Below are 26,225 nucleotides of genomic sequence, written 5' to 3'. Positions count from 1 at the left end.
TAAGACAACTCCAGGATAGATAGTTGGTGTACTGGTGCCCTCTGGTGGATAAGGGAGGAAGTACACTCTGAGCTGATGGGAATCTACTACAGACCACAATACATCATCCAAAATACTTGATTTATATGTGTTCAAACAACAAAACAAGCATAATTTTTCATCAAATCCACATCACATGTTGTGGTCCTTTTATGGTGGCTTGGTTATGATTGATTCTATAATATTCATGCAAAAACATGAACATACCTGAGATTGGAGGAACAACAAGGGCTGAAAATTAAGTATTTGTAAAGGTCACTTTATTACAAAAAAACCCCAACCCGATGAAGTCATTTATATCACTCATACACATCATTTCATTCCACAGACTCGAAACGATTCCCATGGCAACAGAATGGGATTGTCATCATTGGTTAAAATTAAGACGCGTCACACAGTGTCATGTTTTAGAACCAAAAACAAAATCAAAACAAAACTCCCCCAACAAAACAGAAACACAAAAAAAGAGCCTCAAATAAATCAATCATTCCCGCCACTCAGGCTAAAATGTGTTATTGATGGATGACAAAGAGCACGTTATAAGCAGGCCACATGGAACCCACAACACCGAAACTGAACAGAAACCCTTTCGAGATGACGTGTGAGTGTGAGACACAGCACAGCAGGGCATGCTGACGAGACAGAACAGGGACAACAGGCATCCGACCGCCACACATGACATGACACTATTACAGCACACATACAGGAAGAATGGATCTGCTGCTGTGACGCCTCAATATATTTACTTTAAAACACTGTTATCCTCTCGTCATACTATACAGTATATACTCTGAACCAGGGCTCTAAACTTTACTTTTTTCATCGCCAGCCAAAGTGGCCAGTAGATGTTAATCTTACTAGCCAAACACACACTCACTAATGGGTCAAAGTGGCTAGTAAGTTGGTCTTTTCTACCAGACAAATTGAAATTTCATCAGCATTTGGCCGGTTGTCTGGTGTCAATTTAGAGCCCTGCTCTGAACAATCTTCACCTCCAGATGAACACTCTACTGTACATTACTGCGACTAGTAAGTCAGTTCATCTTTTTTGTTTCCCCCACCCTGATCATGTGTGTGCAGCAGTGCCGTTCATAATGCCTTTCACACCAACACACCAGTGGAGTCCATCTAGATACTGCAGAGAGACTGTCCATAAGGGATTTTTTTTTTCTTTTTTTTTTTGTTTGTTTTCAATTTTTCTGTCATTATCATTATCATCATCATCATCATCATAGTAAATACAAGAGTTACCGCATACCAAATAACAATTAAAAAAAAAAGAGAGAGAAAACAATTAGAGCAGCTGAAAAAAGTTACAATAAGCTACGATAGCCATTAAGTCCAAAGTGAAGCAAGTCTCTGTGAATACTACAAGTGCGTATGCGAGTAAAACTCGAGGGGCCTGGGGATCTCCTTGGAGAGAGCAAAGGAGAAGAAGCATCCACATATGACATCTCTAAAGCATGCAGCGCTGGCATCCACATATGATGACATCTCTAAGCATGGAGCGCTGAATGCATCCCCTCTATTTTACTGCAGGCAGGAGAATGAATGAAGCTCGCTCATCTTTGGCGATCCGAACCCCAACACCCTAAGGAGGCCTGTGCTGTGAGGCTGAGAGGAGACCCTAACACCCTAACGAGACCTGTGCTGAGAGGAGACCCTAAGACCCTAACGAGGCCTGTGCTGAGAGGAGACCCTAACACCCTAACGAGACCTGTGCTGAGAGGAGACCCTAAGACCCTAACGAGACCTGTGCTGTGAGGCTGAGAGGAGAGACATGTGGACCTCACGACCCATCAGGTCTACACCAGGTCTACTGCGGAGGGGGACAGGCCAGAGGGACAGGCAGGCATGTCTTTCTAATGCACATGATGATGAGGAGAGAGAGAGAGAGAGAGAGAGAGAGAGAGAGAGAGAGAGAGAGAGAGAGAGAGAGAGAGAGAGAGAGAGAGAGAGAGAGAGAGAGAGAGACGTAAAAGAGCGTATGAGAAACAACTATAGCTTGTTATGGAGGAGAATGAATTTGATCTGTTAGGAGCCCTACCAACCATCAGGGAGGAGGTGTACAGTCAGGTAACTCCTCCTCCTCCTCCTCCTCCTCTCCCTTTTCTCCCCCCACGCTCCACTCCACGCTTACCACTGCACCTCCTCCAGGGATGAAAACCAGGAAGGAGAGAGAGTTGAATAGGAGGAGAAGGAGGAGTGGAGACCAGAGAAAAAAAACAAAAACAATAGAAAAAAAAGAGAAGGCAGCAGTGCTGACAGTCCTGAGAATGCCTGAAACTTTTTGAGAAGAGAAGCACCGTCGATAGGCCAAGATAAATAGGACATAGAGACAGGAGGATGACTGGAAATAATAACGAAAGAAAAACAAATGAGAAAGAGAGAAGGATGAGTTAAGGAAATCATTTAAAAAAAAGAAACAAAAGATAGGTTTTTTTAATATATATAACTAATGGGAGGGGCCTCTCTCCTCCAGGGAGTGGGGGCTTGGCAGGTAAGGCGCAGTGGGGTGGAGGGTGGGGTATATTTTGGGGTAGGGTGGGGTGGGGTTTGGTGTTAGGTTGCTAGGCAACAGCTCTGACTGACTGAGGCCTCATTGGCGAACCTCCACGTAGTTGGCGGGAAAGAGTCCGTAGGCCCCCCGGCACACGCCCCTCCACCAGCCCTCGTCGATCATCTCGATGTTGGTGATGATGTCGTCCGGGTCGAAGGAGATCTCGTCGTCTCCAGCTGAAAGACAATGGATATTTTTACTGATGGACATTTTATTACAGAGCATTTAGTGGACACTGGTTAGAGCAACTCAGTTATTTAACCCATTGACGCCTAAGGCACCTGCAAAAAAAGGGTGCTGAATGCCTGAGCCCTTTTGAAGAAAAGCTGCCCTCAGCCTATAAAAACCTAAATATCTCAGCGTTTAAATGCAACTTAGCCTCTGAAGCACGTAAAAATATGCTCCAAGACCCTCACCTTTCATTAGAATGTGTTCATTCATCTCAAACAAACTGAGATTAAGTTGTCTCAAATCTCATAAGCCTGGATGTTACGTAATGCAGCTTCAGGCGCCAGGGCCAATGTTGCCTAACGTAACATCACACATCATCAATGGGTTAAAGGTGTAGGGTATAGTCCATGGAGCAGTGTGTTGTCAAATGCCATGCCCGAGGGCACTTCAGCCATTCAATGAGGGTGCAGGAGACCACCTATTTTCTTCCTTCAGATATCAGATTCAAACCAGACGCAAGATTGCCAGACTACTGCCCTAGCCATTAGGCCACAGTTGATGACAACAAGAATTTGCCATTGTCTGCTCCATGCCAAAGGCACTGTTGTTAACTAGTGTTTCCGTTCTGCTGTTGTTGTTAAGTCTAACGGCCTCTGTGAAAGCTTACAAGAAGTGTATTCCTTATAACAGAGTCATTTATCTCTTGGCAGGGTTCTCATCTGCTGCACTTTGCCAACTACTTGCTAGCTTCACTTGTTGGCTCAATGTTTATGTTCTGCTAAAAATAGAGGTGCTGGCAACCAGTAAAACACTTGCAGGAGGAGAGAAGTGCCGCACACTCTGGAGTTGTATAAACAAGTTTTTAATGTGACAATGTTTCGGCATGTCGGCCTTCCTCAGGTCACGTGTGCACAGGCCGAAACGTTTTCACATTAAAAACTTGTTTATACTGTACAACTCGAGAGTGTGCGGCACTTCTCTCCTCCTGCATATGTTCTGCTAAATACCATAGCAGTGAATACAGTACGGCACCTACTAGCCATGTCAAAATAAAGAGTTTATTACTGTAAATGCTCTGTGTGCGTTACAGAGAAAGCAGTCCAAGTCAAAACTTATGGTCACATTTTGCCTGGAAGGACTTCCAACAGTTTCTTTCAGACATAACCAATTCTACTCATGCAATGCTTGTTAAAACAGTGACACGGTTTGTCTGCTACCACATTTAGACAGTAGCCTGCTGGATATGACTCCCTTCTTTTCACGGCGTACTACACATAGATTTTTAAATTTAAGTTCAAGTTAATCGCAAGTACAGTACAGCTTAAAAGTACAGTACAGCTTAATCGTACAGCAAATCACCCCAATGATGGAGGGAGTGAATTCAATACTGGTGTATTTGGCGTTATCCACGGTTACAGGGGTGACACTAAGTTTATGGGCAACCTAACTAGAACTAGCAGATAAAATATGCTGTAGAATGACAAACGTTGAAATGGGCGGGGGTAATGGGCGTAGTAATGGCGTGTATAGATTTCCTGTTTCCCCGCTTACAAAATATAATAACATTCGTGCTGTGTGGAGGAGCAAGATGCTAAGCAGCCAATCATGTGAGAGCAATTTGTGAGTGACAGCAGTTTCCAACCAATCAGAGGTTGCAGAGGGATCCTCAGCTGCGCCAGAAAACTTAGAACACAGGGAGAAGATTCACACTGATTGGTTCCCATTGTAGCCAGTTAGCTTTGCATGCACACTGCAGTTCCTATGGAGTGTCCACTAGTTAGCGAGCGTTGGTAAGTCTTTCATGTGGGAAAATGTATGGAATGGAAAGGGGAGCCCACATGCTAAATACATTGCTATTGCAATTTCCAGTCACAAATCGCATCAACAAAACATGCCTGGTAAGCACTATGGCTGGTGTTTAACAATAGGCTGTATTGACAAATCTTTCAGGTGTGTAGTTTTATAGCCGGGAAGAAGATTTCGACCTGTACTCGCTAGCATCCCGTTAATGTTTATGGGTTTGGCCTCATAAAAATTGAGCTTTGTGACCCAGTATATAATAATCTAGTGGCGCAAAATAATAGAAACGCTACTCAAATGAGGTCTTATTATTTCTAGCTTCGAACTGGATATTAATATTTCAGGGCAAAAAATTATAATGGTAGAGAAGTCCATTGACACCCATTCATTTTGCACTTAGGTTGGATTAGGGTTAGCCAGTTGTGGCTAGTAGCTAGTTCCGTGAGAGAACCCCCCCTGGCTTCGCGCACAGCAATGTCTGTATACAGGAAACCCCTGTAGAACTATAGCCTGGTCCTGACCATCCCATAATATTCAGACCTGCAAACTAGTCAAAGAAAAAAAGGTGACAGTCTCCAGCGGACAGCCCAAATGTAAATTTAAATGTTCGTAACTGTATAACACAAATATCACATGTGGAAAAAAACAAGTATGTGTGAATACAGTATATTTCCATTGTATATTGGCGGTATAAGTATCAGTATCGACAAGTACAGAAATGAATGCACTCGTACTCGTGTCGGTTTTCAAAAAAAGTGGTGTCATGTACATAATGTAAAGGTAGATATCCAAATTTAGAAATCGAGATCGGATCGTGTGAAAAAATGTGTATCGGTGCATCCCTACTCACCAGCCTGGTAGTCGTACAGGGCCACAGCAGTCACCCCCAGGTCCTCGCCATCTAAACACACAGCAGGAAACAAAGCACTCAGATCATTACACTACACACGTGCAGCATACATGACATTGCCTATCAAGGAGGGTCAGTTTTGCAGCTCAGCAATTGCTTACATCACGAGCAAAAAATCAGCGATTGGTGGGTGTTAATTAAGAACCCTGCTTATAACGGCAAAAAATAATAAAGGGTAACATGGGGCGAACAAATTCCAGTGCTGCATGGTAAGAAGGTTAAGACAAAGTGAAATGAATGCATTAATTTGGGCTAATGCATCGGGTTATTAAACCACAGCACAATGTCTTCAAGAGGTTTCTACCCTGGGGGTCTTCTTGAGCCTGTGATATGGGGTGCATTCCAATATCCAGACTTGCGTCCTCCACTTGTGCTTGTGGCCTGGTACCAGGAAGTAATACGTCGTGATGACATCACTGATAACAGCTTTGTACTTCAATATCTCTCAAGAGCTCAATTGTAAAGTCATTTTCTCGTTTGCAAACTGGATGGCGAATATAAAACAGTCCCAAAAAAGTTGTTGTGGCTAGGTTGACAGCTGGGAAACTTTATTGTTTTCTCCACGGAGGCTGGGCCAGGAGGCGGGGCGAGGCCACAAGCACAAGAGGAGGATGGGAGTCTGCATCATAGAGGTAGAAAATAACACTCGAGGTGACCCCGCCCCCCTTTTTACGGCAATCTGTAGCGGCCATTATCTGTAGGTAGATCAGAGAAATGGAAATTAACGAAGAAGGAGGCTCATCTCTGTCAAAAATGGCTTACCGGTAATGTCCATCAACACACTATACAAGGACAATAGATGAAGTGTGTTGCTAACTATGTTCATAAAATATATAATTTGATTTTTAAATTTATTTTATCTACTCATATGATTTAAGTAGATATTTAGCCTGACATTTCAAATCTGGTCCTTGATTAATGTGTTACTTCATATTCACACAGTTTTAGTAAATTTTTGACAGGGGTGGGCGTAGTCTCCATTGACTTGCATTGACTGAAGGTGCCCACACTACCTACGGAAGTAGGGAAGCTCCATGTGCCATTTCCGGGTGCTGTCGCAAATTGCCGTGTCACCTCTTGTGTTATTTTCTACCTCTATGGTCTGCATATTGGAATGCACTGACAGTTTCAGTTTCTATATTACCGGCTTCCACGTTCTGGTAGAGGTCCTCCTGGGGGGTCTCCTCGTAGGTCTGCTGTGCGGGAGCGGGGGCGGCGGCAGGCTCGGCCTCGTAGATGGCCTCCCCGTTCTCAGCCCTCTCCTGAGCGGGCTCCACGTACTGATCCTGGGTGTCCTGACATGCAGCAACCAGCAGAGGGCAACAATTAGCCAAAAATGTATGCGGAAACAACATGAGGCTGGATTGATGAATTGTCAACTTGCATTTCGGGGGAAAAAAAAAAACCATCTCAACTTGTGCTTTAACAAATACAGCTCCAGGCCACTTTATTAGAATAGCATTAAAAAGTTGATTTATTTCAATAATTCCATTAATAATGTTAGACCGTCATGGATTATAGATTCATGGCTCAGATTTTTAACTATTCCAATCATTAATTAGTTTATTTTTACATATTTTTGCCATCCAGCTAAAAAAAAACATGAATCTATAATTCATGACAGTTTAACATTATTGATGGAATTCTGGAAATAAATCAACTTTTCATGCTATTCTAAGTTACTCTACTCTACTACTAATAAAGTGGCCTGGAGCAGTAGATGATTAGAAGTCTTGATCTGCAAAAACAATGGCTCTTTCAATATGTAGTGATATTAGGGTCAAAGACGTCCAAAATGGCATTGTCATTCAGTGCAACGGATGCCGACTGTAACTGTAAAAAACATGAGTCTTTTTATTTATTTATTGTTACAGGGAATTCATGAAAGCCTCGGCTGTCATCCATTCACTTGAAACAATTTAAAAATCACGTTTTTTTTGCAGTTACAGTCGGCGGACGGTGTCCGTAACACTGAATGACAAAGATGTCTTTGACCCATCAGTAATTGTTATCGTCTAATTTGATTATACAGTAAGTGTTAATAGGTAATGCTAGAATAACTAATGACTCATTACGTCAGGCTATAGTTTGAATCACAAATGAAGTACCCCACATTTGTCTTTTTGATTGTCTTTTTGTTGCCTACCAATTTTTGCTAACAAAAACAACTCCATGCTGCACAGCAAACCACATTTCATTACCAAACCATGCATGCAGCAAAACAAACTTTGTTAAACCCCACCCTGTCAAAGATCTGGCAATTACTAGTTTTACTAATAGTAAAAATGACTAGCAAATACTAGCACAATGACTTCACAATGTCAAAAACTTGACAGTAATGGAATGGAAATAGTAAATGGAATAGGTCTTATATGGCTTCAGTCATTCTAAACAGGACTACCCTACCAAAAATGGTCCTCAATTAAACCCATCTAAGCCGTTTTCAGGTCGGACAGAACTATGCTGGTCCCAATGCTGGTTCCCATGCCAGTTGTACTGTGAACCAAAGTGCTTAGTGGTAAACGACCCGCATTCATCCCACGTTGATTATCCCCCTCCCTCCCCCTCCTGTAGCCCGGATGACCCTGCTGACATCTACGTTGACAACACAATTAGCTCAGAAAATACTTTCTGCATTTTTAATACTTTCTCTATCTATGCGAGCTGATGGCCAGATTCAATGGGGGAAAAAAAGGAATAACTAGTTTTCAGCATGTCAAGTACACATCAAGTACACATCAAGTCTGTGTGAGATTGTGAGTGGGAACCAGTACCAGCATAGTTCTCCATCGGCCTGAAAAGTCTAATACTAACGGTGTACACAGAGGCCATTTCTCAATGTTCTAGTGTGCGCTCTTCAAAGTGTCTCAGCCTATTCAGTCATGCCCAGTGATTGGATACTCCGCAGAGTTAGTTCAACAGAGTATCCAATCACTGGGCGTGACTAATTAGGCTGACAACGCACTTCGAAGGGCACACACTAGAACATTGAGAAGTGGGCAGAGTATTTGTTTGTATTGTCTCAGGTAACGGAGCGAGGTTGCGATCCACAAGCCTGACCTCATACACAGGCTCTGGTTCAGGCTCTGGTTCGGGTTCAGGCTCTGGGTCTGGCTGAGCGGCAGGGGTGGGTGATGGGGTGGGTGACGGGGTGGGACTGGGCACGGGGGATGGAGGTTTGGCTTTGGCTGCCTCCTATGACGATGACGATGACAATGGCAAAACAAAACAATCACACGTGACAAACAAAACCACACTGCAAAAATGGGCGTTTGTGTGTGTGTGTGTGTGTGTGTGTGTGTGTGTGTGTCTGTCTGTCTGTCTCTCTGTATATATTTGTGTGTGTGTGTGTGTGTGTGTGTGTGTGTGTGTGTGTGTGTGTGTGTGTGTGTGTGTGTGTGTGTGTGTGTGTGTGTGTGTGTGTGTGTGTGTGTGTGTTAGCTGATGTGGCCCTACTGCATGCATGTGTGGCTGTGTGCATTTGCATGTGTGTGTTAGAGTGTGTGTGTGTGTGTGTGTGTATGTGCACGTATGATTGTATCTATCTACCGGTGTGAGTTACAAACAATGCATATGATGCATGAACATCCAAACAGATGAGAAAACAAACAATAAGTTATTCAACATGCATGTGAATAACTCCATGCATAACAACATGCATTGACACCATCAACTGCATATCAATTGATTAATCAACTGATATTAAAGCAACACTCAGTAATTTTTGTGCTCCAGACATCCATGGGATATATACGCAGAATGTGAATTAGTGAACCGGTGTCTATGTCATCTATGGATTACAATTATATTTCAAACCTATAAGTTAGGGTTGTGCCGATAGACGATGTCATCGTCCATCGGCGATGGACAGCTGGCATCACGATGGACAGCCAACATCGTGATGCCAAGGAATTTGAATTTTTGAAGCCGCTGCTATTGCCATCATTACGGTGCTTGGCATTGCAATAAACTGAAACATTACCGTAAAATCCTTAGTAGCAGCGGACTGCGCAGGTAGCAGGACTGAACGGACCGAGGTTGTCAACACAAGCCTCAAGCAGAGTGAATGTTATAGCTACGAAAAAAACCGCAATGGGATAAAAAAATAATAACCCTGTGAACTAAGCCCTACTATTGTTTGCTGCATATGAGTTCAAGTAAGTGTCTGATTGCCTACATTTATTTATGTGACCCAAGTTTTTACAACGGAGAGTCAGGCATTGGTTCTCCCTCCGGAGTAGTCTAAAGTGAAAGCAACAAATCGTTCAGCAATTGCGACAGTACCATTTCATGTTTAACGGAAATTCGACTCAAAATGTTTAATCTCTCCGCGATGGAGATGTCTTGTGAAGTAGCCACACAAGATTGTAGGCTACACTTCTGATTAGCCCACTGCCAAGAGGGAGCGCAAGCGATTCCATGTCTGCCCGCGTCTTTGTGGCTTCACCGCAATTGTTTCCATTGATTAATTAAAAAGTCTCGCCGTGTGCTTAAGAAACATTCGCGTCGGGTAATTTGCTAACTCGGGCTAAAATCCATTGCAAAACCTCGTGGGTTCTCATCTCTTCCATTTGACAAACGTTCTGGGCTTCCCTGCATGGCTTAAGTTATATGCAAAAACGCTGTGACACAGCTCGTCTTGAAATAGAACGTTGGGTTACGGATGTAACCTTGGTTCTGTGAAGGAAAGAAAGGCTGCCAGACGGCTAGCCCAAGGGGCTGGAATATAATCCGCGCATGCGCGAGTTCTGAGGTACATATATCAAAACTTTATCACGTGAGTGTGCCGCGCTACTGTACACAGTATATAAGTCCCAGCGCGGCATACTTCGTCCTCTGAACGCGAAGTCCAGAGCGACGACGAAGTCTGGCAGCCTTTCTTTCCTTCACAGAACCAAGGTTACATCCGTAACCCAACGTTCTGTTTCACTCAAGAAAGGCTGCCAGACGGCTAGCCCAAGGGGCTGGAATATGTATGCCCAAACGTCGCGGCGGACAACCATACGACAATTGAATAAAGACACTGGACAATGCAAGAGTCAAAAACCCTTATTGAATGTCCACATGCCAACAGGGCTAGAGTGACTGGTTAACAGAACTCAAGTTAAACACAGCCGAATATGTGACCATCTGTCACAAACTTAGAACCGAATTCCCAAAGGATGTGGGAGATAACATGTTGAGGTTATAGAACCTTGTGAAGATCGACGGTGAAGCCCAGCAGGCCACCGGGCAAACTTCTTGTAAAAGGACTCCCTTCAGGAGCGACCATGAGGTGGCTCAGAGTTAGGAGGGCGGTAGGAGTCCAACACAATCGCCTGGTTGAGATCCTGTGTTGAAAGAATCTTCGGCATAAAGTCTGTATTAGGGCGTAGGACCACACCGGTGCCTTCTGGCTGAAACATGGAAGCAGTCAGGATGAATGGACAGCGCATGTAGCTCTCCAATACGCTTCACTGAGGTGATGGCGATAAGAAAAATCGCCTTCTGAGACAGCCATTTTAGGTCGATACTCCCAACGGGCTCGAATGGGGGCTTCGCCAGAGCACTGAGGACAATGTGGAGCTGCCATGGCGGCACAGATTGAAGCCTCCTTGGGCGCAGTCTTTGAGCTCCTCTCATGAATTGGATAGACAGAGGATTAGCTCCGAGCGTTTTGCCATCTACTCGCTCATGGCAGGCGGATATTGCAGAGAGAAAAACCTTTAGCTTTGAATGGGACTTGCCTTCACCAAGTTTCTTTTGCAAGAATTCCAGGACTGAAGCTAGAGGGCAGGACCGGGGGCACTCATGCCACTGTTCGCACCATGCTTTGAAGGCTGCCCATCTTTAAGAGTACAAGGCTCTTGTCGATGGGGCCCTAGCACACTGCAAGGTTCTTGTAACTGAGAATAACAACCTCCGAGCGAGGAGGGTATCCCTTCTAAACGGCCAGACCCACAGATTTAGGGTGGCTGGTGTCAGGTGCCACAACTCTCCCCTTGCGCAATGGGAGTTTGCCATGGGATGATGCTCAAGAGGAGGGTCTGAATCTCTGCAAAACCATGGCACCTGGGGGCGAAATGGAGCCATTAAGACAACTCTCAGGTTCTCCTTCCTGGTCTTCTCCAGGAATCATGGAGAGAGGGGGGAAGATCGTCCACCCCCGGTGGTGCGTCGTCTTGGTTTAAGGAAAACCAGAGTGGACAGTGGGCCGACTCCCTTGAGGCGAAAAGATCGCTGTGTGCCTTCCCAAAATGAAACCAGATCAGATGCACTGTTTCCGGGTGCAATCGCCATTCACTTGGGTGTGGCTTACCCCTTGGACAGCAAGTATGCTGCTGTGTTCAGAGTGCCCGGCAGGTGCACTGCTCTGATCGAGTGGAGTCGAGTGCCCGCTTAGAGGAGGAGTTCCCGGGCCATGTTGCGTAACGCCTGGGACCTCAGGCCTCCCTGGCGGTCACATATGCTATGGCCGACATGTTGTCTGTTCGAATGAAGACACTCTTGTTTCTGGAGTACTGGCAAAAGGTGCCGGAGGGCAAGATATATTGGTCTCAACTCGAGAATATTTATATGGGCAGTTTTCCAAGTGGGCGCCACACTCCTCTGGCTCCTACACCATTCAAGATGCCCTCCAGCCTGACAGCGATGCGTCTGGTGGTCAGAACTTTTGCGCTGGTAGATTCTGCCTAGTCGTACACCTCTGCACAAATTCTGGGGTATGGCCCACTATTGGAGGGCTCATAGGCACACAGGTGGCAGAGGGACAGGTTTTCCCCTGTCCAGTACTGAGTGTACTTGGGCAGGTACCACTTTGCACTGGACCCATATCTAGAAGGCCAAGGCGTACCACCTAGGATGCAGCAGCCATGAGGCCCAGCAACCTCTGACACTGGTGAGCATGCACATTCCTCCGTCCCATGAACTGTGACCGGCATTGTTTCAGGGCAATAACCCTCTGATTCGAGAGACATGCCACCATCGTCAGAGTCCAGTTTCACTCCAAGGAAGGTGATTTGTTGTGAGGGAGGCAGTTGGCTCTTGTCTGAATTGAGAGACAGGCCCAACATTTGCAAGTATTCCATTACCATTGCTGTGTCCTGCCCTGCCTGCTGACTCTACTGGGAAAAAAAAAATTAACCAGTCGTAATTGAGATAGATAATTGACTCTGACGCCCCTCTGACACAGCAGGCTCAAGGCTGTGTCCATGTATTTTGTGAATGGGACAGGCCGAAGGGAAGGACGTTGAACTCGAAAGTTCTGTCCTCCAACACAATCGGAGAAAGAACTGGCGTGATGAGCAGGGTGGACTGCAATGTGGAAAAATAGGCACCTCTGAGGCCTATACTCGTGAACCAATCCCCGCACTGAATCGATTGACAGATTTGGGTCAGTGACAGCATTTGAAATGCAACGGGCGTAAACACTGGTTTAGTGGCCTTAGGTCCAGTAACTTATTGCACGGAATCCACCATCTAGTTTCGGAATTAGGAAGTAGCTCAAATAAAAGCCACTCCGCCGTTCGTTGCGACTTAACTCCCTCATTGCTCCTTTCCTTAACAGAGTATTTATCTCCTCTGTAAGGCCAGCTGCCGCTCTGGGTCTGGCTGATGAGAAACAAGAACACCCTTGAACATGGGTGGGCTGCGCCTGAACTGTAGCCGGTAACCAAACCTTACCGTTGAAACAACCCAAGACTGGGAGAAACACATTTTCCCCACACCTCCAATTGAGTGTGGGAGAAAATGTGCGGCAGGGCCACTTGAATGTGTGGAAGAGGCTGCGGGGCGGCAGAACTGGTCTGTGGCCATCACGCTGCCGAGGCCTATAAGGCCTAGCAGGGTTTCAGGCCGGCGGCTTGGCAAAGGGGGAAACATGCGCCGGTTGTTTTTGCCCATGTCTCTGCATATTGGGGCAGCTCTTTGGGAGGGGCACACCGGGGTTACCTGAATAGCCCTTATCAGGCCGATGCTGCTTGGGTGGAGGGGGCCTTGGCAACAGTTACTCCCACTCCTTCTTTGACACCCTAGACTCTTTGGCCCGGTGGAGCATGTCAGCTGCTCCGGGTCCAAAGGCAACGCCAGGGGTAAGAGGTAGCTCCATGAGCCTGCTCCTGTCCTGAGCTTGGGCAACTTCAACTGAGCCAGCCACGGGTGCCTCTGTGCCATCCACAGTGAAGCAATGGATCTCCCACTAGAGTGTGCTGCACCCTTGGCAAGGTGCAAAAGGATTTCAAAGACCCTTTTTAAACTCCTCCACCAGTCCCTGAGCAGGGGCGGCTGAGAGGTCTTCAATAAACTCCATCTGGTACAACATGAGTAAAGATGTTGTGTTCATAAGGTGTGCCCCAAAGGACGCATTGTAGAATGACTTTTTCGGCCATTTATCAGTGGTGCGACACTGTTTGTTCGGGCATGGAGGGTCTTACCCCACAAGAGCTGTAGGAGGGAGGACGAGAGCAGCAATAGAGTCATCCATCGCGAAATAGTTGCCAAAAACCAACGTTATCCGCTCCATGGATGTTGGCAAACTGTGCCCCACTGTCGCATAGGGGTAGCTGCCTCTAGTTGCTCCCACACAGTCGTCATTTCCTTGACAAAGTCCGGGAGGTCAGGGAGGGTGCTTGGCTTGTTTGCAGCCTCCCTCCTTCTATTAGACCGAGACGGTTGGGCGTCAGGTATTGCAGGCATCTCCACATCGAGACATTTAACAGCTGCTGTGGTGACACCCTTGCAGGCTGCACTGAAGGGGCCACCTGGCACTCTGTGCCTGATGGCGCAGCCTGGTGCTCGGGCCCTAATGGGGCTGTGGTGTATTATCTCATGTAGCCTTATTCACCTTACTCAGTAGATGTTATGTGATGAGAAGGGGAGACCGCTCTCCCTGCCTTTAAAGCTAGTGCATGATCAGGGCTCAGACATGTCACACACAGTGTATGTCCATCTTTCACTGGCATTCTACTGTTGCAATTAGAACAGTTCTGGAATCCAGGCATCCTTTATTTTTTTATTTTTTTTATTTTTTTAAACTTATATTAAAATATATAAATATTATTATTGTTATTATTATTACTTCATCATTAAGTATCATTATTATTTCAGTCACACCTTGACTTTAGGCATGAACCTGATAGCACTGTTACTGCCTGGTACCAGATATGGTTCCAGCAGAGGTGCAAGAGATGGTGGGCACTAAGTGTCTCACACTCCAGTAGCAGCACTAATCACCCTAGGTACCGACCCTGGTACCAGCGTTGATCACTCATCGGTACCGAGAATGATATTGTTGGTACCAAGAGTTGCGCAGCACGAGATCACGTCATGTGAGGCTGCTGGAGTAGCCTATAACATGCAGGCAGGCAGCGTAGATCACTCATCGGTACCGAGAATGAGATCGTTGGTACAGAGAGTTGCGCAGCACGAGATCACGTCAAGTGGAATCACAGTGAGCTACTGAACGGCGCCGAAAGGTGCCCGTAGCAACATTAGAGATATAGCTAGAGAGACGTCTCTGTAATCTCTTTCCTTCTTAGAGCAAATCACAACAACAGATTAATTACCTCAAGTTGAATTTCAAGTTGAATTTCAAGTTGAATTCTGGTACCAGCGTTGATCTCTCACCGGTACCGAGAATGAGACACATCACACACAGTGTATGACCATCCTCCACTGGCATTCTACTGTTGCAATTAGTACAGTTGTGGAATCCAGGCTTTTTTTTTTTTTTTTTAAATTATTATTTATTTTTAATTATTATTATTATTATTATTATTATTTCTTCCCCAGTTAGTTATTATTATGATTTCAGTCACACCTTGACTTTAGGCATGAACCTGATAGCATCGTTACTGCCTGGTACCAGATATGGTTCCAGCAGAGGTGCAAGAGATGGTGGGTATTTAGGGTCTCACACTCCAGTAGTAGCACTAATCACCCTCGGTACCGACTCTGGTACCAGCGTTGATCTCTCACCGGTGCCGAGAATGAGATTGTCGGTACCGAGAGTTGCGCAGCACGAGATCACGTCAGATGAGGCAGCTGGAGTATAACATGCACGCAAGCAACTCCTTCGATAGAGGGAGAGTGGCGGCAGTTTGTTACACAGGATAATTATTCCACTGCGGAACCAACAAGCCCAGCGAGTAACTTCCCCGACAGAGGAAGAGTCGCGGCCGTCCTGCAGGAGAGAGTTCATGCACGCAAGCAACTCGGCTCGATAGAGGGAGAGTGGCGGCAGAATCACAGTGAGCTACTGAACGGCGCCGAAAGGTGCCCGTAGCAACATTAGAGATATAGCTAGAGAGATGTCTCTGTAATCTCCTTTCCTCCCTAGAGCAAACCACAACAACAGATTACTTACCTCAAGTTGAATTTCAGGTGGATATGCGCCTCGGGGATTCCACGAGAGTAGCTTCACATGCGAAAGCACAAGCTACAGGGAGAAGCCACCGTTACTATAAGCTGCGATAGCACACTTTTAATAAGGCGGGGGGATTTATAGCCTGATAACGATAGCCTGGAGAGGGGCAACAGTAGTCACCAGCTCTCGGACAGCTAACTGCCAGTAGGCACCTCGTTACCAGTATCAATTCGTACCTTATCAGATCGCGTGAGGGATTAAAGAGGACGAAGTATGCCGCGCTGGGACTTATATACTGTGTACAGTAGCGCGGCACACTCACGTGATAAAGTTTTGATATATGTACCTCAGAACTCGCGCATGCGCGGATTATATTCCAGCCCCTTGGGCTAGCCGTCTGGCAGCCTTTCTTGAGTGAAACAGAACTAGGCCGTTAAATAACACACTCTAGTAGCAGCCTGCAGTAGGCTGCATTGCGAAATTTACTGAAAATAAGTTTCCACCCGGTGGTGTTTGGAAGAGCGGGCTTGAAGCAGCTGATGGTGACACGAGAGACAAGAAGGACGATGGGGAGGGGTCGCTCGGGGAGAGTCGCTCTCACAGACAGCAGAGGAGCGACCATCTCTGTTGCAGACAGTAGCGCAGCTGGAGGAGGTTCAAACTTTTTTTTGTAAGAATTTAAAAACTGTTAATATATTTGACTTAGGCCTACTCTTAAAGCAAATATATTAAAATAATAGCTTAGTGAAAGCCAAAAAAACGAAACATATGATAAAAAAATAATATTACCCCCGCCCCCCAACGACGACGATGTCATCGTCCATCGCATCGTCTCACTGTAAACATCGTCAGCTGCCAATTAGGGGGACATCGCCCAAGCCTACTGTAAGTACAATTACATAGTGTTGCTTTAAAGGCTTGGCAGGAGGTCTTTCCTACAGTAGGAGCAGTAGTGTGCCCCCTACCTGCAGACAAGACTCCCTACACCCCCCTGACCACATGCATTCCGCCCCTAGCAAACCTCATTGCAGCTCCATGCATGCACTTCCTCCCCCTGCATGCATACTGCCCCCTATGGCAGCTCAATGCGTATTGCACTTCCTCTGCATGCATTCTAATGCTCTTCCACATGCAGACTACACACCATGCGACCTTGCGTCTTCCACTTGTGCTTGTGGCCTTGTACCAGGAAGTAATATGTCATGATGACATCACTGACAACAGCATTATATTTCAATATCTCGCAAAAGCTCAATTGTAAAGTCATTTTCTCATTTACAAACTGGATAGTGAATGAAGAATAGTCCCCCAAAAATTGTTTTGGCCAGGCTGACAGCGGGGAAACTTTATGTTTTCTCCACGGAGGTGGGGCCAGAAGGCGGGGCGAGGCCAAAAGCACAAGTGGATGACGCAAGGTAGCATATTGGAACGGACCCCCCACTGTGGCTCCCTTCCCACATGCAATACTGCATCTCTGTAAGCGCATGCCTCCCACTGCTCCCCCCACATGCAATACTGCACCTCCTGCTTGCGTCGCGCCTCCTCCTGCTCCTGCTTCTCCTTGGCCTGGCGCCGCGACCGCTCCTCCTCTGCCCGCTTGCGGTCCTCCTCCTCCTTCGTCTTGGCGATGTTCTCAAAGCGTGCCTTGATGCTGCCCGTGTTGGCACTGGCTGATTGGGGGAGAACAGGGTTGGGAGGAGGGAGGGAGAGAACAGGGTTGGGAGGAGGGAGGGAGGTAGGGAGGGAGGGAGGGAGGGAGAGAACAGGGTTGGGAGGAGGGATGGAGGGAGGGAGGGAGAGAACAGGGTTGGGAGGAGGGAGGGAGAGAGGGAGGGAGGGAGGGAGGGAGAGAACAGGGTTGGGAGGAGGGAGGGAGAGAACAGGGTTGGGAGGAGGGAGGGAGAGAACAGGGTTGGGAGGAGGGATGGAGGGAGGGAGGGAAGGAGGGAGGGAGGGAGAGCTTTAATATTCCTTAAATAAGTTGCAATTAAACCCCAAGACCTTCATCTTGCATTAAGAATGTGTTCAGTAACATACCCACACATTTTTATTAAAAAAGCTAAAATCTCAAGAGCCTGAATGCAGCATGTGTGCGTCTCCAACATATACGAGTCATCAGGCTAAAATGAGTTAAATAAGTCATCATCAAATCATTATAATAAACATACCACATCAACCTCATCACACCAGAGAGAGAGAGAGAGAGAGAGAGAGAGAGAGAGAGAGAGAGAGAGAGAGAGAGAGAGAGAGAGAGAGAGAGAGAGAGAGAGAGAGAGAGGGAGAGAGAGCGAGAGAGAGACTGGGACAGAGAGATACTGGGCGAGAGAATGCAAGTGTGTTTACTCAAACAACAAACAGGAGAAAGACCAGCTTCAACACACACACAAGGGAATATCTAGAGTGAAACCAGGGTAATGGTTGACCTTGCAATAGGGATACAGTGCTAATTTGTATGCACCTGTGTGTATGAGTGTGCATAATTGTGTGTGTGTGTGTGTGTGTGTGTGTGTGTGTGTGTGTGTGTGTGTGTGTGTGTGTGTGTGTGTGTGTGTGTGTGTGTGTGTGTGCGTGTGCGTGTGCGTGTGCGTGTGCGTGTGCGTGTGTGCGCTAGTTTACAAAGGTGCATGAATTAAAACAAGAAAATGGGTTGTAAGGAGATCCCATCCCGGGGTGTCAGGTGTCATGTGTACGGTACGCCACCTGCTTCCACGGGCTTGGTCTTCTGGTAGCCAGACGCAGGCTTCGCAACCTCCTCGAAGGTCCCGGCACTCTGAAGGAAACACAAACACACAGAGAGACTGCTGGTAAATATTTGCATTAGGGCTGTAACGATATTGTATCGAACCGAGAAATCGTGATAGACAAAGTGACGATACTGTATTGTGATACAAAGAGGCAATATTGTGATACGCCCTTTTAACGTTCTGATACCCATCTGCCCAGAAAACAACCTCATGATATGAAGTGATAGTGCTTCCAAGCATCATCATTATTCTATAGAAACTTTTAAAAATTATTTGTAGCCTCTTGTAACCTGTTCTACCTTTGAACCATCATAGTTTTTATTAATAAAGATTACAATGTTGGCAAATGTAAAATCGAGGGGTGTATCGAACCGTAGGTCATGAATCGTGAAACCGAATCGTGAGTTGAGTGTATCGTTACAGCCCTAATTTGCATGTCTCATGTCAAGACTGCAGGCTCCTGTGCTCCTGATAAGGTGGTGACTGAGGCCAGATCACAGTCCACTCAGCATTGCAACCTAGGCCTGTAACGATACACTGAACTCACGATTTGGTTTGTATCACGATTTTGGACCTACGGTTCGATACACCCAACGATTTCTTAAAAAAGAAAAAATTGTAATGAATTAATCTGCTTTTTTCACATATGAAGCTTGGATGAAGGGTAACAGAATTTTGAAAGGGCATATCACGATACTGCCTTTTTGCACTGCGATACAGTATCATGTCACTTGTGAGTATCACGATTTCTCGGTTTGATACAATATCGTTACAGCCCTATTGCAACCGCATCCAAATGTTTAGCCAGGAGGTCACAAAGGAGACCACAACACTCAACAGCAACAAACTACTCAGCATCTAATGCTGCAAAGTGGTTACAGGTTCTTGTGTAGTCTATATGACTAAGGACATGAGCTCCTTAGATTAAGATTTGTTTTGGACGCATTAAACCAAAACAAACTAAAAAGTGAGTTTAATAATAAAAGCACATTTTTGGTGTCGTTATACATGTAGATCTGAAAATAACCAAAAGACACTCAAAAATGTGTTGAAACAGCCTTTAACAATACCTGTACATACTCTGCATTTTTCAACATAGGGGTCTACAAGTCACAGCAAGTTGCCCAGTCATGTGAAGTATTGCAAATATTACAACACTACTGCCTGACACATAACCAGGACTCTTAATTAACACCAGTCAACAGGCCAAACGCTGGTGACATTTCAGTTTGGCCGGTAGAAAAGACCAACTTACTGGCCACTTCAACCCATTATGAGTGTGTGTTTGGCTAATAAGATTAAGTGATGTGTGAGAGTGTGTGTGTGTGAGTGCGAGTGCGAGTGCGAGTGCGAGTGTGTGTGTGTGTGTGTGTGTGTGTGTGTGTGTGTGTGTGTGTGTGTGTGTGTGTGTGTGTGTGGGTATGAGCGAGAGAGAGAGAGTGAGATTGGCTTGGCTAAATGTATGTAACAGTGAGCTATATATGTTTTTTTATTATGTGCAAGTATGTGTATGATGTCTCGTGGGCAATGTATTTTTATATTTATGTGTGTGTATGCTGTGTATGTACAGTATGTATGCTACTTGACACCTTCATTTCCTCCTGGGATCAATAATTGATACTCTACTCTACTCGAGTCTACTATAACACCAACTAGCCCTTTTGGCTGGTGATGAAAAAAGTGAACGTAGAGCCCTGCACATAACATAACCATACCTTGTCCATTCTGTCCTTCTGCACCCCAAACTTGCCTCCGAAGCCATGGGAGTAGTCTGCAAAGAGGAGAAGAGAGAAGACTAGTGAGAAGTGCAGACAGGGATGACGGGAGAGGAGGAAGAGGAGGAGGAGGAGGAGGAGGAGGAGGAGGAGGGCGTCCAGTCATGATGGCATAGGCACAAACAGAGGAGCAAAGACCAGAAGACCACACAACCGGCTGAGAGGCAGCCATGCAACCTGGGACACTTACAATAGCAATACTAGTAAGAACATCATTCACAATACACACATGGCCTGGTGATGCATTCACTGCTGTGGTGTTGCATTCTGCGTGTCCGACTGACAGAAGCCATGTCTGCACAAGCTCTGTGTGCGGGTAGCCATGTCATGTCGTGGTGGTGGTGGTGGTGGTGTTGGGGGTCTGTGTCGAGCCATTGCAGGGTAGGGTAGTGTAGTGTAGTGTAGTGTAGTGGGCATAGCTAGCAGGAAGCACTGCTTAGTGTAGTGTAGTGTAGTGTAGTGTAGTGTAGTGTAGTGTAGTGTAGTGTAGCGGTCATTGCAGGATGCACTGTGTGTAGTGTAGTGTAGTGTACATTGCAGTATGCACTGCTTAGTGTAGTGTAGAGTAGTGTAGAGTAGTGTAGTGCAGAGTAGTGTAGTGTAGTGCAGTGTAGTGTAGTGTAGTGTAGTGTAGTGCAGTGCAGTGTAGTGGTCATTGTAGGATGCACTGCTTAGTGTAGTGTAGTGGCCATTGCAGGCAGCATGGTGTAGTGGCCTTCTCAGGAGGCACCTTTGCAACTGGACTGTGCAGCCATCATGCACGACACGTAATTGGGACATGAGCGTAACCACTGGATGGTAAGCTGCAGGGGATGGAGGGAGCGGTTTGAGGGACAGGCCTGGGAACTGAGGTGGAGGGATGGGGCAAAGACTGAGGTTGATGAGGAAGGAGAGAAGAGGAGGGGGTTGTGGGAAGGACAGGCCTGGGAGTTTGGGACTGAGGAAGAGAGGGATGGGGGGGGGCTGAGGGAGGCAAGGGAGGACTGAGAGGAGCAGTTTGAGGTGCAGTTGTGAGAGTCTGGGACTGGACTGAGGAAGAGAGGGATGGGGGGGGCTGAGGGAGGCAAGGGAGGACTGAGAGGAGAGAGGGATGGAGGGGCTGAGGGAGGCAAGGGAGGACTGAGAGGAGCGGTTTGCGGTGCAGTTATGAGACTCTGGGACTGAGGAAGAGCGGTGGACACGCACGGGTAGGTGGGTGGACAAGGAGGGGTTTGAGGTACAGGGTAGAGAGGATGACATTTTTCGGGAATTCCTGTGGGTCCCGTGAATGGGAGTCAACATTTTAAAGATGAACTGGAGCGGGCAGGAGCGCGAATAAAGGTTAATGGGAGCGGGCAGAAGCGGGAATAAAAATGAACGATTTTGAGTGGGAGTGGGCGAGATTGGGAGACATTCGTACAGGAGTGGACGGGATGGGATTTGTTTCTTTTACTCCAGCTCGGGATGGGACGGGATTTTTTTTTTCTGGGACCGGGATGGGATGGGAGTGAAAATCCACTCCCGTGTCATGCTCTAGTACAGGTCTGGGACCGAGGTTGAGGTAGAAAGGTGGGGCAGGGGAGCTTGATGAGGGGCTGGGCTGGAAGGGACTGAGGTTGGCGAGGGGGTAGGAGGGAATTCTGGTACAGGGCTGGGACCAGTGTTGCCAGATTGGGCTGTTTCCCGCCAAATTGGGCTGCTTAGGATGGCCGTGTGCGGGTAAAAATGACATTTTGCTGAAAAAACCCGCCCAATTTTTGCCATAGAAATCAATAGAATTGGGCACTCTAGTACAGGTCTGGGACGAAGGTCGACAGGTGGATGAGGATATTCTTAGCTTAGCACGAGGGCTTATAGCTCGTCATTATAGCATGAGGGGCTGCTAATAGCTCAGTGTAGGCAGGAGTCACAAAGGGAGGACATTCTGGGAACATATACATGGGTTCACCGTGTTTATAAACACGATGTTGTGAGGAGGGGCAAGACACTGGCAGCCCAACCACGTGAGCTAATTTTTACCAACAGTGGTTTCTAACAATCAGAGGTGGAGTTGTGCGCAGCTAGTGTCGCGCAGCCAGGAGAAAACAAAAAATTAGAACCCATGTATACAACACGAAACATACACAAATACACACAAATAATCAGGGCAGATTGGGTTACCCACAGGAGCCTGAGAGAGCAGACTAAAAACTGTTGCTAGTCGCGTGCTGCAGTGACTGACGCTATGTTTGTGTGGTCTGTCCAGGCCAGCCATCGATCAGAACCCAGTTTTCTGCCTAGATGACTTGCACTAGGGGTGTTAAGTCACGGCCTCCATGACGATATGATTTGGTATCATTTTTTTAAGGCAGCGATTCATTTATTTTCGATATTTAAGAATGCCCCAGAATACGATAAGATTCAATTTTTTTCCAATTGCTTTTCCACTTCTATTATGTTATGGAGCTAGGGCTAGGCTAAGTTACACCCCTAACAGGTGTGCCGTTCACCTTGTTTAAAAACCATTACAGGAGAGGAATAGTTCAGCGCATGACAGGAGTGGACTAACTGATTACAACCCAGTCAGGCCTCATCAGGAGAGGCAAGCAGCTCTTACTGTACTACAAGTTCACACTCGCTGTCAAACCGGTTTGGTGGCGAATCCGAAGCCTTGAGGGCCAGCAAAGCAGACACACAGGAAGAGAGACAGACAGGCAGACAGGCAGGCAGGCAGATGAGCACATGATTGCCCTGTAGTAGTAGTCATGCTGCTCACTCCCGTCCTGCTGCCTGGCTGCAAACACACTGCTGTCACCCCTGCTGCTGCTGCTGCTGCTGCTGCTGTTGCCACGTAAACAAAGCTGGGGATTAACCCAATCAGGTGTTCCAGCACATCACAACACAAGAGAGCCAGTGTTGCCAGATTGGGCGGGTGCCGGCGGGTAAAAACGGGAAAAATGGGCCATTTGGCGTTTTTTTCAGCCGTGTTGGGCCCATAGAAGTCAATGTAATTTGTTGAATTTGGGCGGAATCTAGCGAATTTTGGCGGTTTTTGAGAACCTTTTGGGCGGGATTTGGTCAGACACATCTGGCAACACTGAAGAAAGCACAACAACAGAGCATGGTGCAGCCCAGCACAGGGCTTAGCGGTGCAGGGCTGGCCGGGAAAACATAGCACACTGTTTCAACCCTAACAACAACAACAACACTGACTTCTCCGCACAGTAACTCGACTGACTGACAATGCTAACCACTCGGTGATGAACTAACATCGTAACCACATAGTGCCTTGGCTAATAATAACCAAACAACAGTAACTAACGAACACTAAACATGCAAAGATTGACTAATAACTTCACCCACATAGTGACTAAGCTCCCAAGCTAAACTCTCCAAGGGTGAGCTCTAACAGCTGGGCAACACCAACGAGATCACATTATCTGACTTCATTTCAACTACTCCACCCAACATTATACTAGACGGGGGACGCCCATACTGCCTGCAAGACATTAAGACAATACTCTGCATTTCACATTTATGTCAATCCAGACAAGCTGACTTCTCAGTTCTTCCTCGTCCAATGAAAACACGAATGCTGCACATACAGCACATTTCCAGACATTTCCCAGTTAACTAACTGGTTGTACCTCTGACCAGTAGCACACAGAGGCATTCGGTAGATGTGCATTTGTCCGTTAGCCAAGCGAACAATAAAATAATACTTCTACGTATGTAGTACAACAAATCACCTCACTAGGACAACAAATCCAGCTCTTCTCTCGTAGCTCCAAGTGAGAGCAAATGAGCCGCTCTAGATATTTGATGAATACGACATACTCTGCCAAGTCATTAGTGGACAACAGTTAAGGCAGGAGAGCATTACTCTTAACGACAGGAGCAATTAACACTTTTCAAAAAGACACGCTCGACTAAGACACCTCTAATTATTACATGATATCACTACTGTAATGGGTCACATGTGCCGAGACAAATTGCACAAATAAAACATTCCGACGGGGGAGCAACTAAATTAACACTTTAGACACGTTTTTTTTCCTGGTCTTTTAATCTTTCTTACAATTTGTCATCTTTTCACCTAATGTCTACCATCCAGACAGGATTTGACACTTGAGTAGTAGGCTACCGGTACTTCTTAGGTACCTAATTTTTGGGGATCAGAGAATATGATGTGTGACTATGTGTGACACATCTACCAGTCTACGAATGTCTGGTCTATTGGCGTAACTGAGCTACACGAGGACAGTCCTACTGTCCTACTGGAGACATTGAGAACGGACTAGGTCTGAAAATGTACAACAACAGACGCAACAGACGTTTCGGCTACAACATACATTTTTCACACAAGCCTTGTGTGCGCCTCCTTTTTTCATTACCTCGTCCTTGAGTGATTTCTACTTTTTGGGAGTGGACGCACCAAGCAATACACAGGTCTAAAGTGTAGGCGCAGACGCCGACCTCTGTTGTTTTTTGTCATTTACTGAGCTACACGAGGACAGGAAATACTACATAGGCGACACTAGTTTAGTTTGTGTGTGTGTGTTTACTCGTTATTTGCAACTGCAATTGTTGTTCTGTATATTTCCTGTGCACTTTGTATTTGCTTGTGATGTTGGCTTGATTATGTCCTCTTTTGAACGTCGCTTTGGTTATAAAGCGTCTGCCAAATGCAATGTAATGTAATTTAATGTAACCTCCACCAGTCTAGGAATGAGTACTGGTATAACTGAGGCACACTCTGCTCTTCAGGGTACTGCTGTGAATTCACCGAGAGGTTTCAGGTGGATTCACTTTGAGAACAGGGGACGTGGAAGAGGGAGGGAGAGGGCGTATGTGTGTGTGTGTGTGTGTTTTGGGTGAGCCAGCACTTTGCAGCACACTGACTGACATGTACAGACAACAGAACAGCGCAAGGAGCAGCAGGGAGTGAGGCAGCGAGGGATGGAGGAGGAGTGAGGGGGAGGCGGAGAGCAGGAGGTGGCGAGGGGAGGTCGGGAAGACGGAGGGAGGGAGGCTGGAAGGTCTGGAGGTCTGGAGGGAGCGAGGGGAGGCTGAGAGGTCCGGAGCGGAGGGCAGGAGGTGGCGAGGGGAGGTCGGGAAGACGGAGGGAGCGAGGGAGCAAGGGAGGCTGGGAGGTGTCTGGAGGGAAGGCGGCAAGGAGGGTACCAGGCGCCTTGTTGAGACTCGTGTTTGGCCAGGGAGCAGGGAGCGAAGGAGTGAGGCAGCGAGGGAGGGATGGAGGAGTGAGGGAGAGGCGGAGGGAGGGCAAGAGGTGGCGAGGGGAGGCTGGGAGGTGTCTGGAGGGGAGGAGGGAGGGTGAGAGATCTGGAAGGAATGAGGGAGGGAGGAAGGGAGGGAGGGAAGGAGGGAGAGGTGACAGGTGCCTTGTTGAGACTCGTGTTTGGCCGGGGCCTCCTTGTGCTCAAAGCCCAGTGCACACTTGTCCTGCTTGCCGGCCTCTACCCCGTACTTCCCTCCGAAACCACGTTTGTAGTCTGCAAGAGGGGCGCAAAACACACGCACGCACACACACACACACGCACACGCACGCACACACACACATGCACGCACGCACACACACACACGCACACGCACGCACACACACACATGCACGCACGCACACACACGCACACATGCGCGCGCACGCACGCACACACACACACACACACAAGGACAGAGACAGGGACAGGACAGACAAACACACATACAGTACATACATACATGTATATATACATACAAAACACATGGACAGGTACAACAATGACGTACAACAACAACTGAAATGGTTGCCTAGTAGCATTGGCTCTCTGGGTTCTCCGAGTTCACATCTCAGTAGTAGTAGCATTAGGTCTCGGTGGAGGTTATATTTGACCCACAGCCTTTCACTTCTAGTTCCTCTTCCACCAGA

At 46.8% G+C, this 26,225-nt stretch overlaps 1 protein-coding gene across 6 annotated transcripts in view; it reads right to left on the bottom strand.

Moving 5' to 3' along the window:
• Positions 1-282: 282 nt before the first annotated feature.
• LOC134438774 (src substrate cortactin-like) overlaps positions 283-26,225 on the bottom strand; it is a 52,068-nt gene continuing 26,125 nt past the window's right edge. Inside the window, exons 10-18 of one of the 6 annotated variants that reach the window (XR_010032650.1) lie at positions 25,702-25,812; positions 20,282-20,337; positions 18,523-18,592; positions 17,344-17,492; positions 8,541-8,675; positions 6,625-6,775; positions 5,421-5,471; positions 1,757-2,775; positions 283-1,684 (exon numbers count right to left, since the gene is read on the bottom strand). Coding sequence is in view for 3 of the 6 variants with exons in the window: in XM_063188423.1 (XP_063044493.1) it covers positions 2,639-2,775; positions 5,421-5,471; positions 6,625-6,775; positions 8,541-8,675; positions 17,344-17,492; positions 18,523-18,592; positions 20,282-20,337; positions 25,702-25,812 (860 nt within the window). In the remaining 3 variants the exon portion in view is untranslated. Of the gene's footprint in view, positions 2,776-5,420; positions 5,472-6,624; positions 6,776-8,540; positions 8,676-17,343; positions 17,493-18,522; positions 18,593-20,281; positions 20,338-25,701; positions 25,813-26,225 lie in introns of all 6 variants that reach the window. The other 5 variants (XR_010032649.1, XR_010032651.1, XM_063188423.1 and 2 more) reach the window with 5 other exon arrangements.

The sequence above is a fragment of the Engraulis encrasicolus genome, chromosome 22, assembly GCF_034702125.1.
Source record: "Engraulis encrasicolus isolate BLACKSEA-1 chromosome 22, IST_EnEncr_1.0, whole genome shotgun sequence".
Taxonomy (NCBI): Eukaryota; Metazoa; Chordata; class Actinopteri; order Clupeiformes; family Engraulidae; genus Engraulis; species Engraulis encrasicolus.
Note: the sequence above shows the minus strand (reverse complement) of the source record. Positions and strands in the feature narration are given on the sequence as shown.